The sequence below is a fragment of the Hemiscyllium ocellatum genome, chromosome 23 (genome assembly GCF_020745735.1).
Source record: "Hemiscyllium ocellatum isolate sHemOce1 chromosome 23, sHemOce1.pat.X.cur, whole genome shotgun sequence".
Lineage (NCBI taxonomy): Eukaryota > Metazoa > Chordata > Chondrichthyes > Orectolobiformes > Hemiscylliidae > Hemiscyllium > Hemiscyllium ocellatum.
The window spans coordinates 41408363-41424475 of record NC_083423.1 but is presented as its reverse complement, the minus strand read 5'-3'; the positions used below and the strand labels follow the sequence as shown (position 1 = coordinate 41424475).

The 16113-nt window shown below is 39.6% G+C and overlaps 1 protein-coding gene across 1 annotated transcript in view; it reads left to right on the top strand.

Moving 5' to 3' along the window:
- The window catches only part of LOC132826613 (mucin-19-like), a 93017-nt gene that overhangs the window by 10522 nt on the left and 66382 nt on the right, over window positions 1-16113 (top strand). The window contains exons 10-24 of the mRNA XM_060842568.1: window positions 1084-1179; window positions 1736-1789; window positions 3884-3946; window positions 4170-4229; window positions 4910-4969; window positions 8727-8786; window positions 9831-9890; window positions 10484-10546; window positions 10786-10842; window positions 11787-11849; window positions 12099-12158; window positions 13513-13569; window positions 14161-14223; window positions 15529-15591; window positions 15847-15906. Of these exons, the coding sequence (XP_060698551.1) occupies window positions 1084-1179; window positions 1736-1789; window positions 3884-3946; window positions 4170-4229; window positions 4910-4969; window positions 8727-8786; window positions 9831-9890; window positions 10484-10546; window positions 10786-10842; window positions 11787-11849; window positions 12099-12158; window positions 13513-13569; window positions 14161-14223; window positions 15529-15591; window positions 15847-15906 (939 nt within the window). The remainder of the gene's footprint in view (window positions 1-1083; window positions 1180-1735; window positions 1790-3883; window positions 3947-4169; window positions 4230-4909; window positions 4970-8726; window positions 8787-9830; window positions 9891-10483; window positions 10547-10785; window positions 10843-11786; window positions 11850-12098; window positions 12159-13512; window positions 13570-14160; window positions 14224-15528; window positions 15592-15846; window positions 15907-16113) is intronic.

The following is a 16113-nucleotide window of genomic DNA, read 5'->3' as shown; positions in this document are numbered from 1 at the left end:
TCTTGAGTTCCTATCTCCTTTCCATTTCCTGATTGACAGTTCAGTCTAGGATGTTACTTGAATCCTCTATGGTGAAGGATGGTGGAAAATACCTCCTCAAGTCAACTTCCATCTCTCGAGTTTCCATTATTAGATTCCTTGACTGTTTTCTATAGGATCAACAATCGCTTTGCTACCTGCTTGCATTTTTAAATATTTTATAAAACTCTTACTATCTGTTCTTCTAATTCTATTTACTGTTTTCATAATAACAAATAACATTTAAAGAAAATTATTTCAAGTCTTTTCCTATTACTTACAAATTTATTGTAGCTGCAAAAGATCAGGTAATTTGAGTGACAACACAGAACAATACATGGGGTAATGAACAATCCATTTTCTTTCCAATTGATGTGGAAGGCTTGCTGCATGAGGACAGACATTTTGAATGCTTAAATGGGGAGCATGAGGGTGTGACAATGGAGAGAGGATATCAAGTGATGAAATCTTCAGGATTGCAACCATCTACACACAGTCATATCTTTCATGGGCTGTTTTCAATTGTAAAACCTACTCCTACCCTGCTGACACCCTTGACCTGGGTACACTGAAGTCAATTATAATGTCACATTGCTTTAGTGACCAAGCTCAACTGCTTTAGTGAACTCATTTAGCATTAATTCCAGAACTGAATCTGTGTATTATGAGTCACTCAATTTCTAACATGAAATTCTCCTGTGTCAATTGTATCCCTCATCTACATAGTATTTACATCTTTTATAATACCTTACTGTGAGCTTTATATACAAGGGTATGTTTGTTTTATGCATCTGAGAACTGAGTAACACTACTAAAAATTGTCATCACTAGAATATGATTTGGTCTTTTTCAAGATATAATTTCAGTTACATTACACTGTAAACTTCCGCTATAAATTCTGTGTCTTTCAACCTTATACTCCACAACCACCTGATTGAGGAGCAGCGCTCTGAAAGCTAGTTCTTGCAAGTAAACCTGTTGGACTATGACCTGATATTATGTGATTTTTAACTTTGTGATTAGAGTAGAACTGCAGAGTTATTTTAGGTCTGTTTATCACAACAGGGTTTACAACCATAACTGCGAAAACAACTGTGTCATCCACTTCAATTCCACTTATATCATTGACAACAACATCTTCTTCAACAATAACAAGAACAGGTAAACAGTAAACCGTAATTGTAAGGTAATATGACGGTTAGCAAGTAAAACGTTATTTTGTATACTTTAAGAGACAGGACCCAAATACAAATCTCCACTGCAATAAGGTGCTGAGGGAGTGCTGCATTGTAAGAGGTCCTGAATTTTCAATGAGATTAAACTGAGGTCCCATCTATCTTCTCAGATATATGTAAATGATCCCATTTTACTCATGATTTTCAAAACTTCTATCAGTTCTCCTCTCAGTCTTCTCTCTGAGAAGAATTCTCCAAACCTCTCCAATCTATCCTAGTAACTGAAATTTCTCATTCCTGCATTGAGTAAATTCCACAAGCTAATTCAAGTGCAAGGTTTTCTGAAATACAGCAACCTCATTGAGAACATGCATTACTCCCTTCAGGCTGACATTAAGCCCAATTCATGGTGAAGCATATGATGGAAGCTAAATGTTTCTCCTAGAAACAATATAACTGGTATCAGATTTCTTGAGAATGTTGATTGTTTAGGAATCATTTTGAGATTTTGTGGTTTTGAATATTATTCTTTTTTTGAATAGAAACAACAACAGTGCCTCCAAGTACATCAGGCTCCACCAGTACTCCAACAACAGGTGTGTGTGATGGTTTCTATTGGGGGTGTAATAGCAAAGCCGTGGATACAAGGCTGAGTGGTCAGCACTGCTACAACACAGCACCAGGAACCTGGGTTTGATTTGATCCTCAGTTGACTGTCTATATGGAGTTTGCACATTCTCCCTGTGTCTTTGTGGTTTCCTCCCCAATCCAAAGATGTGCAAGTTCAGTGAATTGGCCATGCTAAATTACCTATAGTGTCCACGGATGGAGGGAATCCTCAGGGTCAGAATTTACTTGTATTTGGAAAGGCATAGACAGATTAGAGATAGTCAACATGGCTTTGTGCACAGAAATCAGGTCTCACTAACTTGGTTGAGTCTTTTGAAGAAGTAATGAACTGGATTGATGAGGACAGAGCAGTCAACGTGATCTAGAAGAACTTCTGTAAGACTTCGGCAAGGTTCCTCATGGTAGACAGGTTATACCATGTGGAATAGAGGGACAAATAGCCATTTGGATACAGAATTAGCTTCAAGGTAAAGACAGAGGGTGGTGGTGGGACACGTTTCAGATGGAAGGCCTGTGACCAGTGGTCAGGTGCCACAAAGATTGGTGTCAGGTCCACAGCTTTTTATCGTTTATCTAAATGATTTGGATGTGAATATAGGAGGTATGGTTCGTAAGTTTGCAGATGACACCAAAATTGGAGGTGTAGTGGAAAATGAAGCAGGTTACCTCAGAGTAAAATGGGATCTTGATCAGATGGGCCAATGGGCTGAGGAATGACAGATGGCATTTAATTTAGATAAATGTGAGGTGCTGCATTTTGGAAAAGCAAATCAGAGCAGAACTTATTCACTTAATGGTAAGGACCTAGGAGTGTTACTGAGCAGAGAACTTGGAAACCAGGTTCATAGTTCCTTGAAAGTAGAGTCACAGGTAGATAGGATAGTGAAGAAGGTGTTCGGTATGCTTTCCCTTATTGGTCAGAACATTGAGTATAGGAGGAGTTGGAATGTCATGTTGCAGCTGTACAGAACATTAGTTAGGGCACTTTTGGAATATTGTTTGCCTCCTATCGGAAGGATGTTATGAAACTTGAAAGGGCTTAGAAAAGATTTGCAAGTATGTTGGAGAATTTGACCTATAAGGAGAGGCTGAAGAATCTGGGGCTGTTTTCCTTGGAACATCGGAGACCGAGAGGTGACCTTGTGGAAGATTATAAAATCATGGCGGGCATGGATAGGATAAATAGGCAAGGTAATTTCCCTGGTTTAAGGTGAGAGGAGAAAAAAGTTAAAAGGGACATAAGCAGCAACATTTTCACACAGAGGGTGCGTGTAATGAGCTGCCAGAGGAAGTGATGGAGACTGGTACAATTACAACGTTTGAAAGGCATCTGGATGGGTATATGAATAAAAAAGGTTTAGAGGGGATGGGTCAAATGCTGGCAAATGCAATAGATTAGTTTTGGATATCTGGCCGACGTGGATGATTTGGGCCAAAGGGCCTGTTTCTATGCTGTACATCTCTCTGACTCTGTGACTCCAAGTAATGAAATTATACAATGAAATTTGCTCACAAGCAATGCTATCTTATCTTGGACTTTATTCTGAATTATTTCATCTGTATGTTTTCAATGAAGCTCTGGATTTGCTGGAAAACTCTGGTCATTGAATAACTGAAAGGATGACCTACGAGTCTCCGAAATATTGGTGCCTCCACATTTCAATGGAAGGTACCATTGAGAAGTAAAGCAATGTCTTCTTGTCTAAAATTCCATTTCAAACCACACTATTATTTAAAGTGTCATCATATTCTTGAAAACAAAGTTATGATGGTGAAATTCACTGTCTCAAAGGTAGTCAGTGGTTCAAAGAAGGCACAGTCTCTCTGTTCTTGGAAAATCAAGCTCATTTTTTGAGAATGCATGTTCCTTCTGATTGTGGAATATACCTATTTTGTTGTGGACACATAACATGCTTTATCAGCTCTAGTTACAAATGTCAAGCCTGTTGGTTATCTTTAGTTTGGTTTGTGCATGATCTGGAGGTGCTGTTTCAGGAGGAACAAATAGCCCCAAATCACAATGGAACACACTGACTGGAAGTTCATTTGTTTTCTTTTAGAAGAAACAACTTCAACAACAGTATACACCACGACAGCACCGTCAACGTCCACCTCCACACCTGGTGAGAGAAGCTTTACTTTATTCTCTCAGTATTAGTTCAATCCTTTGCAGGGTACAGATATTTCACCTGTCTCTTTTCTCGTGGTGTATTTGACATTCATATTTATTCATTTCCGTAATGTACCTGACGCGAATCCTATCCTCCTTTCATTCTGAAAAACAATAAATACTCTTTTGGAATTGAATCAAAGTGTTGTGACCTTCAAATTTTCCTGATATTTCAGAACAAACCTCCACAACAGTCTCACCAACAACGACTGGCTCAACCACTGGCTCCACAACTGGTGAGTAATGATGAATTCTATTAACAGTTGCAAGGTCTTAGATACAAGTGAATTGATGGAATCTTCAGCTCTTCTTCAGTCAATGGCCTTCCAGGGACTTATTTAATTCTGCAACAGGAGGGTATTTTGACCATAAAAGGTCAATGCACTTTTACAAAATGACAGAACGGTTCTGATGCCGATCTTCCCATTGACGTGATTCAGCTTCTCCAAATATTGTACATTGAGGCCATTGTGGATGCCATTCCAATTAGTGCTGCACATTGTTTCTATTCAAAGAATCATTTAATGAAATTTGATGCCTGGAATCAAACTGGCTGCACCAGACATCGAGATTGCAAAGTCCAGTGGCAAACTATGCCATTATGTAAACTGTTTTTTCTCACCTCACATTTGACACTTTGGAACTCACATTACATCTGTGCCCTACTGTCCTTGATGCTTCTGCAAGCAGAAACAATTTCTTGACCTATGACAGAAACATTCATCTATTTGCAGAGCTGGAGAATGATGCTTTAGTTGGATACTTAATGATTGGGCATCTGTGGAATATGTTTTGAACTTCTTTCACACCTTCTTTCATCATTGTGCATTTCCTCCAGCATGGTGTGAAATCACTCTCAGTAGTCTTGACTCAATATATATTTATGGATTGTGATTGCATTTCCTTACTCCAACAGAAACCACAACAACACTAGAGACGACCAGCACAGCCAGTTCCAGTGCCAGCTCCACAACTGGTGAGTCAAGTCCTTTTGCATTTAACATGAGAAAACAATTTGAATAAAGAACCTACAAAACTTCAGAACAGGGACATTCCTTTGTCACTCCCCGTCCATGATCCACATTCTGTCTTCTGAAAATGTGTTGAGGACATCAATAGAACCTCATTTATTTAATTTAGTCAGATCGTCAACTCTCTGATAAAGAAACGACAACAATGGGTCTGTTGGCTGATAAATTAGATTGGACCTTTGCTCACACTCTGCCTGACTGAAAAATATCTCTCACATTCAGTGGAAGATGAGTAGGGTGCTCCTTCAGGATGTCAAAACTTCTGTAATGGATTTTCTGTCTGGTCTGACTGTGCAAAAGGTGATGGTTACAATTCCTATTCTATAATTGTGACCACACCTCAAAAACAATTCCCTTTCTGCAATGTCTTACCTTATGTCAGGTGTCTGGTCATTCTAATGCTTTTAATGTTTTCTGTTTGCAGTCTTCATTTCAATGCCAGAATACTTGTTAAGTCTGCCTCTCCTCTCAATTCTGTCCCACATGGAATTGGATGTATTGGTTATTGATTCTTTTGTTTGTCCTTCAGAAGAATCAACTTCAAGCAGAGCAGCAAACACCCCCCACTTTTTCCTCCATTACATCGATGACTGCTCCCACGAGGAGGTTGAGCAGTTCAAAACTTCACCAACACATTCCACCCCAGCCTCAAATTCACATGGACCATCTCTGACACCTCCCTCCCCTTCCTGGTCCTCTCCATCTCCATCAATGACAACCGACTCAACACCGACATTTTTTACAAACCCGCCAACTCCCACAGCTACCTGAATTACACATCCTCCCAGCCTATCTCCTGCAAAAATGCTATTATATATTCCCAATTCCTCCACCTCCACCATATCTGCTCCCAGGAGGACCAGTTCCACCACAGAACACATCAGATGGCCTCCTTCTCTAAAGACCGAATTTTTTCCTTCAACGCATTTCATCCACATCCTGCACCTGCCCTCCAAACCCACCCCTCCAACCGCAACAAGGACAGAACCGTTCCCCCCCCCACGTCCTCACCTTCCACCCCACCAACCTCCGCATAAATCACATCATCCGCTGACCTTTCTGCCACTTACAAATGGACCCCACCAACAGAGATATATTTCCTTCCCCACCCCTCTTCACTTTCCACAAAGACCATTCCCTCCGTGACTACCTGGTCATGTCCACACCCCCCAACAACCCACCCTCCCTTCCTGGCACCCTCTCCTGCCACTGCAGGAATTGCAAAACCTGCGCCCACATCTCCTCTCTCACCGCCATCCAAGGCCCCAAAGGAGCCTTCTACATCCATCAACATTTCACCTGCACTTCCATAAATGTCATTTATTGTATCCATTGCTCCCGATGCGGTCTCCTTTACATTGGAGAAACTGGACGCATTCTCACAGAATGAGAACATCTCCAGGACACCTGCAACAATCAATCCCACCGCCCCATGGCTGAACATTTCAACTCCTCCTTCACCACCACTCCCTCACCACCTGACGCCTGGAGGAAGAACACCTCATCTTCCGCCTCGTAACCCTTCAACCCCAGGGCATCAATGTGGACTTCACCAGTTTCCTCATTTCCCCATCCCCACCTTACCCCAGTTCCACACTTCCAATTCAGCACCATCCTCATGACCTGTCCCACCTGTTAATCTTCCTTCCCTCTTATCCACTCCACCCTCCTCTCTGATTTATCACCTTCATTCCCACCTCCATCCACCTGTTGCACTCTTAGCTACCTTCTCCCCAGCACCACCTCCTCCCATTTATCTCTCCACTCCCGAGGCTTCCAGCCTCATTCCTAATGAAAGGTTTCTGCACAAAATGTTGATTTTCCTGCTCCTCGGATGCTTCTTGACTTGCTGTGCATTTCCAGCACCACTCTAATCTTGACATAATTCCTGAGACAACTGGTGGTTCCCCAACCAGTGAGTGATACCTGCAATGAATATAATTTGCAATTTTATTGCAAGTGGAACTATTTCTGAATGTCAGCTGCCTTATTATGAATGCATACTATTGCTATCAGCTTAATATTTGGCTCACATCATTGTGAAGAATCTGATGTGGTCCAAGTATTCTCTTAGTTCCAACGCAATTCGTGTTCAGATTGGCTTTTGGTAAATGTTGATTAAAGCTTGCTTCGGAATCAAATTGAGGTTTTGTGGGTTTGGAATGGTGTTTTTCTTCCAATATCAACAACATCAGTACCCCAAACTGAACACTAATACTTCAACACCAGGTGGGTGACATTTTCCATTGGGTATAATCGCAAAGAATTGAACCTTCAGATTAACTTGAGCTCGTTGTGAATGAAATTGTGTTCATTTAGTCTTGTAGCTACTGAGTCAGGTCATGGTTGACACCTGAGATTGTTGGTCTTAGATGTTGATGAAATCTCAATATGAATTATTATTTCAGAATCAAACATAAAAATACTATCTTCCTTTCTGAACTTCTTTGAAGTCAGCCTCTTACTGAATTACTTGTATTCTTACTGAATGCAACAAGCTTCAAATAAGTCATGAAAAGGTGCAATGAAATTGATACACAGCCAACGATATCGCACCTTAGATCTTTTTGGGAACCACTTATATGTATGTAGTAATGAACTCCGATATGAAGGTGCTGGTGCTTGATAAGGGCAGAAGTCAGATGACAACAGATTATGGTCCAACTGATTTACTTGAAGTCACAAGTATTTGGAATGATGTGTGTTTGTCAGGTGAACTGACAAAGGAGCGGCACTCTGAAAGCTTGGTATTTCAAATAAACCTGTTGAACTATAACCTTAAAAATCATACAACACCAGGTTATAGTCCAACAGGTTTAATTGGAAGCACACCAGCTTTCAGAGCGTCACTCCTTCATCAGCTCCAAATCAGAACTATAACCTGGTGTCATCTGACCTCTAACCAGGATGAGCGACAGAGAAGTTGTGAGTTAAACAGAAATCTCCTGTCATTATATAACTTAAAATCTGACATCTAAGAGTATCCTAGTATTGGTGTTTGCGACTTTTGAGAATTAAAGCATTGCCCTCTTGCCTAACTTTCCATTTGGCAATAGTATTTGAAGTACCAGCATATTGTGGAGAAAAAAGGGTGCGGCTGAATTTCAGTACCTCAAATGTATTCAATGACTGAGAAAAGCAGTTTCACACTCTGCTGAATGTATACAATTAGGCTTATTATTTGAAAAGCTTGGTAGTTCTGATTGTGGAATATACCACCTATTTTATTGTTGGGCACAGGCTATTATTTATTAGATGTGGTAAGAATTTTCAAACCTGTTGATCATTGTAATTTACCTTCTGCATGATCCAGAGGGACTGCTTGCACAGGCACATTGTGTTCCAAATAAGAATGGAACATATTGATTGGAATTTCAATTGTATTCCTTCAGAAAAAAACACTCAAAAACAGTATACACCAACATCTACTTCCAGTTCCACAAATGATCACTGAAACCTTAGTTTATTGAGCGTAAAATATTTTGCAAATAAAATCACTTCTCTCAGCTTTAGTTCAATTTTTTTGATAATTGAGATATTTCACCTATCTCTTTTCCAGTGGTAAATTTGACATACATATTTTATTCATTTATTTCCGTACATATGACGGGAATCATATCCTCCTATTGTTCTGAAGAACAATAAATATCATTTTGGAATTGAATTAAAGTGTTGTGCCCTTCAATATCTCCAATATTTCAGAACAAACTTCCACAACAGTCTCACCAACAACTACTGGCTCAACCACTGGCTCCACAACTGGTGAGTAATGATGAATTTTATTAAGAACTGCAAGACCTTAGATACAAGCGAATTGATGGAATCTTGAATTCTTCTTCAGTCAAAGTCTATTCCCACAGTCTTCCAAAATCCTGTTCTATTCCTACAAGGGGAAAGTAATCTGAGCATAAAAGGTCAATGCACTTCGATGCAATGACAAAATGTTTCTGCAATAGACATTTGTCAATCTTTCCATTGAATCACTTCAGCTTCTCCAACTATTAAACATTGAGGCCATTGTATTGCCATTCCATTTAGCACTGCAGATTATTTCGAGTCAAACAATCATGTAATGCAGAATGATGCCTAGAATCAAATTGTCTGCACCAATCTTAGATGCTGTAATGTCCAGTAACAAAGTATGTCATTATGTTATTTTTCCTTAGCTCACATGAGAGACTTTGCAACTCACATTACATCCATGTTCTACTGTCCTCGATGCTTTTATAAAAAGAAACAATGTCTTGACCCCCTCACATGCACTCGTTTGCTGGAGAGCTGGACAATCTTGTTTTACACAAATTATGCAGGGCGGCACGGTGGCGCAGGGCGGCAAGGTGGCACAGTGGTTAGCACTGCTGCCTCACAGCGCCAGAGACTGGGGCTCAATTCCCGTCTCAGGCGACTACTGTGTGGAGTTTGCACATTCTCACCGTGTCTGCGTGGGTTTCCTCTGGGTGCTCCGGTTTCCTCCCACAGTCCAAAGATGTGCGGGTTAGGTGAATTGGCCATGCTAAATTTCCCGTGGTATTAGGTAAGGGGTAAATGTTGGTATGAGTGGGTTGCGCTTCGGCGGGTCGGTGTGGACTTGTTGGGCCGAAGGGCCTGTTTCCACACTGTAAGTAATCTAATTTAATGATATAGCAGGATACTTACTGATTAGGCATCTGATGAAATAAACTTTCAATGCTTGACACATTCTCTCATCATCTGTAATTTCCGTCTGAATTGCTGTTAAATTGCTCTGATTGGTCTTGATTCAACATATGTTTATGGATTGTGATGACATTTCATTTACTCCAACAGAAACCACAACAACATCAGTGACGACTACCACAGCCAGTTCTACTGCCAGCTCCACAACTGGTGAGTCAGGTCCGTTTGCATTAAACATGAGAAAACAATTTGAAGCACAAACTTGAATCATTGAAACAGGGAAATTCCTTTGTCATTCCCAGTCCAGAATCCACATTCTGTCTCCAGAAAATGTTGTGCTGAGGACTTCAGTGGAGCCTCATGCATTCAATTAAGTCCAATCATCAACTCTTCGATAAAGAAAGGAAAACAATGGGTCCAATGGTTGATAAGTTAGATGGGACCTTTCCACACACTCTCTGCTTGGGTAACAAATCCCTCTCAGTTTCATCAGAAAATGTGAAGGGTCCTGCCTGACATTACCATGCGGTCTGTATACTTGAGCCAAAATTTCTGAGATTGATTTTCTGGACTGTGCAAAAATATCAGGGCACAATTCATTTTCTCCAATAGTGAACACACATCAAAAACAATTCTCTTTCTGCAAAGTTCTTTGGCTCATATCAGGTGTCTGGTCAATGTAACACTTCTAATATTATTCGTTTGCACGTCTGTTACAATGACAGATAACGTGTCCTCTCTCAATACTGTCCCGTGTGGCATTGGATGTATTAGTTGTTGATTTTTTTTTGTTTCTCCTTCAGAAGAATCAACTTCTACAACAGGGACAAGCCCAACAACTGAGACGACTGGCAGCTCCACAGCCAGTGAGTGACATCTGCATTGAATACAATTCACAATTTTGTTGCAAGTAGAATACTTTCTGAATTTCAGCATCCTCACTGAGAATGCTTACTAATGCCATCAGCTTGATGTTCAGCACAATTCATTGTGAAGAATCTGATGGCATCTAGATGTTTCTATCAGATTGGTTTCGGATGAATGTTGCTTCGGAATCATTTTGAGGTTTTGTGTTTTGAATATTAATCATGTTCTTTTTCAATAGCAACAACAACAACTGTTCCTCCAACTACACCTGGTTACACCAGTACTTCCACATCAGGTGAGTGATGGTTTCTATTGGGTAAAATCGCAATGCCTTGGACAGCAATAGCATCACTTTCAGCTTCCTGACAGTGAAAGCCTGTTCATTTGGAATTACTAAACTGAGTATAACCTTGGTGGAGAGCAGAGACTAATGTGTTACTTACTCCCCACATCTCGATAAGAATTACTTCAGAAACAAACAGTGAAACAGGGATCTTTTTATATGAGTGTCGTTGAAGTCAGCCTCTGTAGTCTTAAGGAATGCAGTAACCTTCAAATAAGTGATGAACTAATGCAATGAATTTGCGCATAGTCAATGCCATGACATTTTGGACTTCAGTCCGAACTTTCATGAGTGTCAGTGAAGCTCTGGATTTGCTGGAAAACTCCAGTCACTGAATAACTGAAGGCATGAACTTTGGGTCTCTTAATATTGGTGCCTCCACCTTTCAATGGAAACCACTATTGAGAAGTAAAGCAATATTTTCTTGTCTAAAATTTGCTGGAAACCTCCAATCATTTAATACCTGAAAACATGATCTTTGGAAGTAATTGTCCTGGCGCATCCACCTTTGAATGCATGCTGCTACTGAGAAGTAAAGCATGGTCTTTTGTCTAAAAGTCAGTATGCTTCAAGGCCTACCCTAGTATTTGAAGTGACATAATATTCTTCAAAAAAGGATGCTGACAAGTTTCAGTACCTCAAATCCAGTTAATGACTGAAGTAAGGCACAGTCTCTCTGATCTTAACTTGGAAAATCAAAGCTTGTTACTTCTAATATACCACCTATTTTATTGCGGAAACACACCATGTTTTATCAGATCTAGTCATAAATGTCAAGCCTGTTGGTCATCTTTAGTTTGGTTTGTGCATGATCTGGAGGTGCTGTTTCAGGAGGAACAAACAGCCCCAAATCACAATGGAACACACTGACTGGAAGTTCATTTGTTTTCTTTTAGAAGAAACCACTTCAACAACAGTATACACCACGACAGCACCGTCAGCGTCCAGCTCCACAACTGGTGAGAGAAGCTATTGTTTATTCAACAGAAAGCATTCACCGAACAGAATCACTTCTCTCAGTATTAGTTGAATTCTTTGTAGAATTGAGATATTGTACCTATCTCTTTTCTAGTGTTATATTTGACATACATATTTATTCATCTCCGTAATATATCTGAGCTGAATCCTATTCTCCTAACATTCTGAAAAAGAATAAAAATTCTTTTGGAATAAAATCAAACTAAAATCAAATTTCCTTCATATTTCAGAACAAACGTCCACAACAGTCTCACCAACAATTACTGGCTCAACCACTGGCTCCACAACTGGTGAGTATTGATGAATTTCTATTAAGAATTTTCAGGCCTTAGATACAATTAAATTGATGGAATCCTCAGCTCCTGAGCACTCAAAGTCTGCTCCCACCATCTTCCAGAATCCTGTTCTGTACCTACAAGGAGAGAGGAATCTGGACATAATTGGCCAACACACTTCGACACTCTGACAAAATGGTTCCGATGCAAACTTTTGTCAGTCTTCCCATTGAATCCATTCAGGTTCTCCAAATATTAAATAATGAGGCCATTATACTGCTATTCCACTTAGCGTTGCACATTGTTAGTGCGATCAAGTTAGCTGCACTAAACGTTGAGGTTGCTATTTCCATTGGCAAACTATGTCATTATGTTAAATTGATTTTTCACACCTCACATTTGAGACGTCACAACTCACTGTACATCTGTGTCCTACTGTCCTTGACACTTCTCCAAGCAGAAACAATGTCTTGACCTACCACAGGAACTCTCATTTGCTGGAGGGCTGGAGAATAATGCTTTACATAAATTATGATATAGTAAAGTTAAAAATCCCACAACACCAGGTTATAGTCCAACAGGTTTAATTGGAAGCACAGGTGTTAGTGGAGGGCTCAATCCTAACACAGAATTTATAGCAAAATTTTACAGCGTGATGTAACTGAAATTATACATTGAAAAATTGATTGTCTGTTAAGCCTTTCATCTGTTAGGATACAGTGATAGTTTCACTTCTTTCATGTGTAAATCACAAAAGCTTTTTTGAAAAAAGTTGCATTCTCGGGTTAGCTGTTAACAATGGTAATAGCTAGACAATATGTTGAATATATTGTCATATTGAACATATGTTCAACATATTGTCTAGCTGTCCCCATTGTTAACAGCTAACCTGAGAATGCAACTTTTTTTTAAAAAAGCTTTTGTGATTTACACATGAAAGAAGTGAAACTATCACTGTATCCTAACAGATGAAAGGCTGAACAGACAATCAATTTTTCAATGTGTAATTTCAGTTACATCACACTGTAAATTTTTGCTATAAATTCTGTGTGTTAGCATTGAGCCCTCCACTACCACCTGATGAAGGAGTGTCGCTCTGAAAGCTAGTGTGCTTCCAATTAAACCTGTTGGACTATAACCTGGTGTTACGTGATGTTTAACTTTGTACACCCCAGTCCAACATCGGCATCTCCAAATTATGATAAAGCAGGATACTTGCTGATTGGGCATCTGTGGAATAGAGTTTGAACTGTTTTACACATTCTCTCATCTTTTGTGCATTTCCTGCAGATTGCTGTTAAATTATTCACATGAGCCGTGTTTCAATATCTGTGCATGGATTGTGATGACATTTCCTTTTCCTCAACAGAAACCACAACATCAGTGACAACCAGCACAGCCAGTTCAACTGCCAGCTCCACAACTGGTGAGTCAGGTCCTTTTCCATTAAACATGAAAAAACAGTTTGAAGCATGAACCAACAAAATATCAGAACTGGGAACTTCCTTTGTTATTCCCAGAATACGATCCACATTCTGTCTTCAGAAAATGTTTTGCTGAAGACTTCAGTGGAGCCTCATGCATTCAATTGAGTCAGATCGTCAACAGTTTGAGAAAGAAAGGAAAATAATGGGTCTGTTCACTGGTAACTTAGATTGGACCTTTGCCCACACTCTCTGCTTGATTGACAAATTCCTCTCACTTTCATTGAAAGATGAGATGGGCCCTCCCCCATGATGCCACACAATTTGTATACCTGAGCCAAACTTTCTGAGATTGATTTTCTGACTGTGCAAAAATATCAGGCATGATTCATTATCTCCAACAGTGACCGCACATCCAAAACAATTCCCTTTCTGCAAAGTCCTTCTGCTCATATCTGGTGTCTGGTCAATGTAATACTTGTAATATTATCTGTTTGCACATCTGTTTTAATGGCAGAATACTTCTCCCCTCTCAATACTGTCCCATGTGACATTGGATGTATTGGTTGTTGATTCTTTTGTTTCTCCTTCAGAAAAATCAACTACTACAACAGGGACAAGCCCAACAACTGAGACGACTGGCAGCTCCACAGCCAGTGAGTGACATCTGCATTGAATACAATTCACAATTTTGTTGCAAGTGGAATGCTTTCTGAATTTCAGTATCCTCACTGAGAACACTTACTAATGCCAACAACTTGGTTTTCAGCACAATTCATTGTGAAGAATCTGATGTAATCTCGGTGTTTTTTTCTAGTTCCATCACTATTCTGTCAGATTAGTTTCTGGTGACTGTTGCTTCGGAATCATTTTGAGTTGTTGAGGTTTTTGTGGTTTTGAATATTATTTATGTTTTTTGTCAATAGCAACAACAACATCTGTTCCTCCAACTACACCTGGCTACACCAGTACTTCCACACCAGCTGAGTGATGGTTTCTATTGGGTAAAACAGCAATGCCTTGGACAGCAATAGTATCACCTTGAGCTTCCTGACAGTGAAAGTCTATTCTTGTGGATTTACAAAACCTGAATATAAACATGATAGAAGGCAGTGACTGATGTGTCAATTCTTCACCAAATCTCGATAAGATATATTTCAGAAACAATGAAACAGGGATCTTTTTATTTAACAATCTTTGAAGTCAGTCTCTGTAGACTTAACGAATGCAGTGACCTTCAAATAAGTGATGAACTAATGCAATGAAATGTTCATACATGCAATGCCATGGCATTTTAGAATTCACTCTGAACCATTTAATCTGTCTGCTTTTCATGAGCTTCAGTGAAGCTCTGGATTTGCTGGAAAACTCCAGTCAACAAATAACTGAAACTATGACAATGGGTCTCCTAATATTGGTGCCTCCACATTTCGATGGAAGATTCTATTGATAAGTAGTATTTTCTTGCCTAAGTTTTGATGGATAACTCCAGTCAATAAATACCTGAAAATATGATCTCTGGATACACTCATACTGGTACATCCACATCTATATGCATGCCCCAATTGAAAAGGAAAGGATTGTCTTCTTGTCTAAAAGTCAATTTGCTTCAAAACCCACAGTAGTACTCGAAGTGTAATCATATTCTTGAAAACAGGTGCGCTGAGGGTTTACTTTTTTTCAAATCCAGTCAATGGATCAAATAAGGCACAGTTTCTCTGTTCTTAACTTGGAAAATCAAGGTTTTTTTAAAGAATGCTTGTTATTTCTTGCTGTGGAAAAGACCAGCTATTGCATTGTGGATACATACCATGTTTCATCAGCTCTCATCACAAATGTCAAGCCTGTTGGTCATCTTTAGTTTTGTTTGTGCATGATCTGGAGGTGCTGTTTCAGGAGGAACAAACAGCCCCAAATCACAATGGAACACACTGACTGGAAGTTCATTTGTTTTCTTTTAGCAGAAACCACTTCAACAACAGTATACACCACGACAGCACCGTCAACGTCCAGCTCCACAACTGGTGAGAGACGCTATTGTTTATTCAACAGAAAGTATTTGGCGAACACAATCACTTCTCTCAGTATTAGTTCAATTCTTTGCAGAATTGAGATATTTCACCTGTCTCTTTTCTCGTGGTGTATTTGACATTCATATTTATTCATTTCTGTAATATACCTGATGAGAATCCTATCCTCCTTTCATTCTGAAAAAGAATAAATATTCTTTTGGAATTGAATCAAAGTGTTGTGACCTTCCAATTTCCTTCATATTTCAGAACAAACATCCACAACAGTCTCACCAACAACGACTGGCTCAACCACTGGCTCCACGACTGGTGAGTAATGATGAATTCTATTAAGAATTGCAAGGTCTTGGATACAAGCGAAGTTTGGAATCTTGAGTTCTTTTTCAGTCAAATCTATTCCCACAGTCTTCAAGAATCTTATTCAATTCTTCCCTACAAACATTGAGGCTGTTGTGCTCATATTCCACTTTGCGCAAAACATTGTTTTTATTCAAACATACATCTAATGGAGATCGA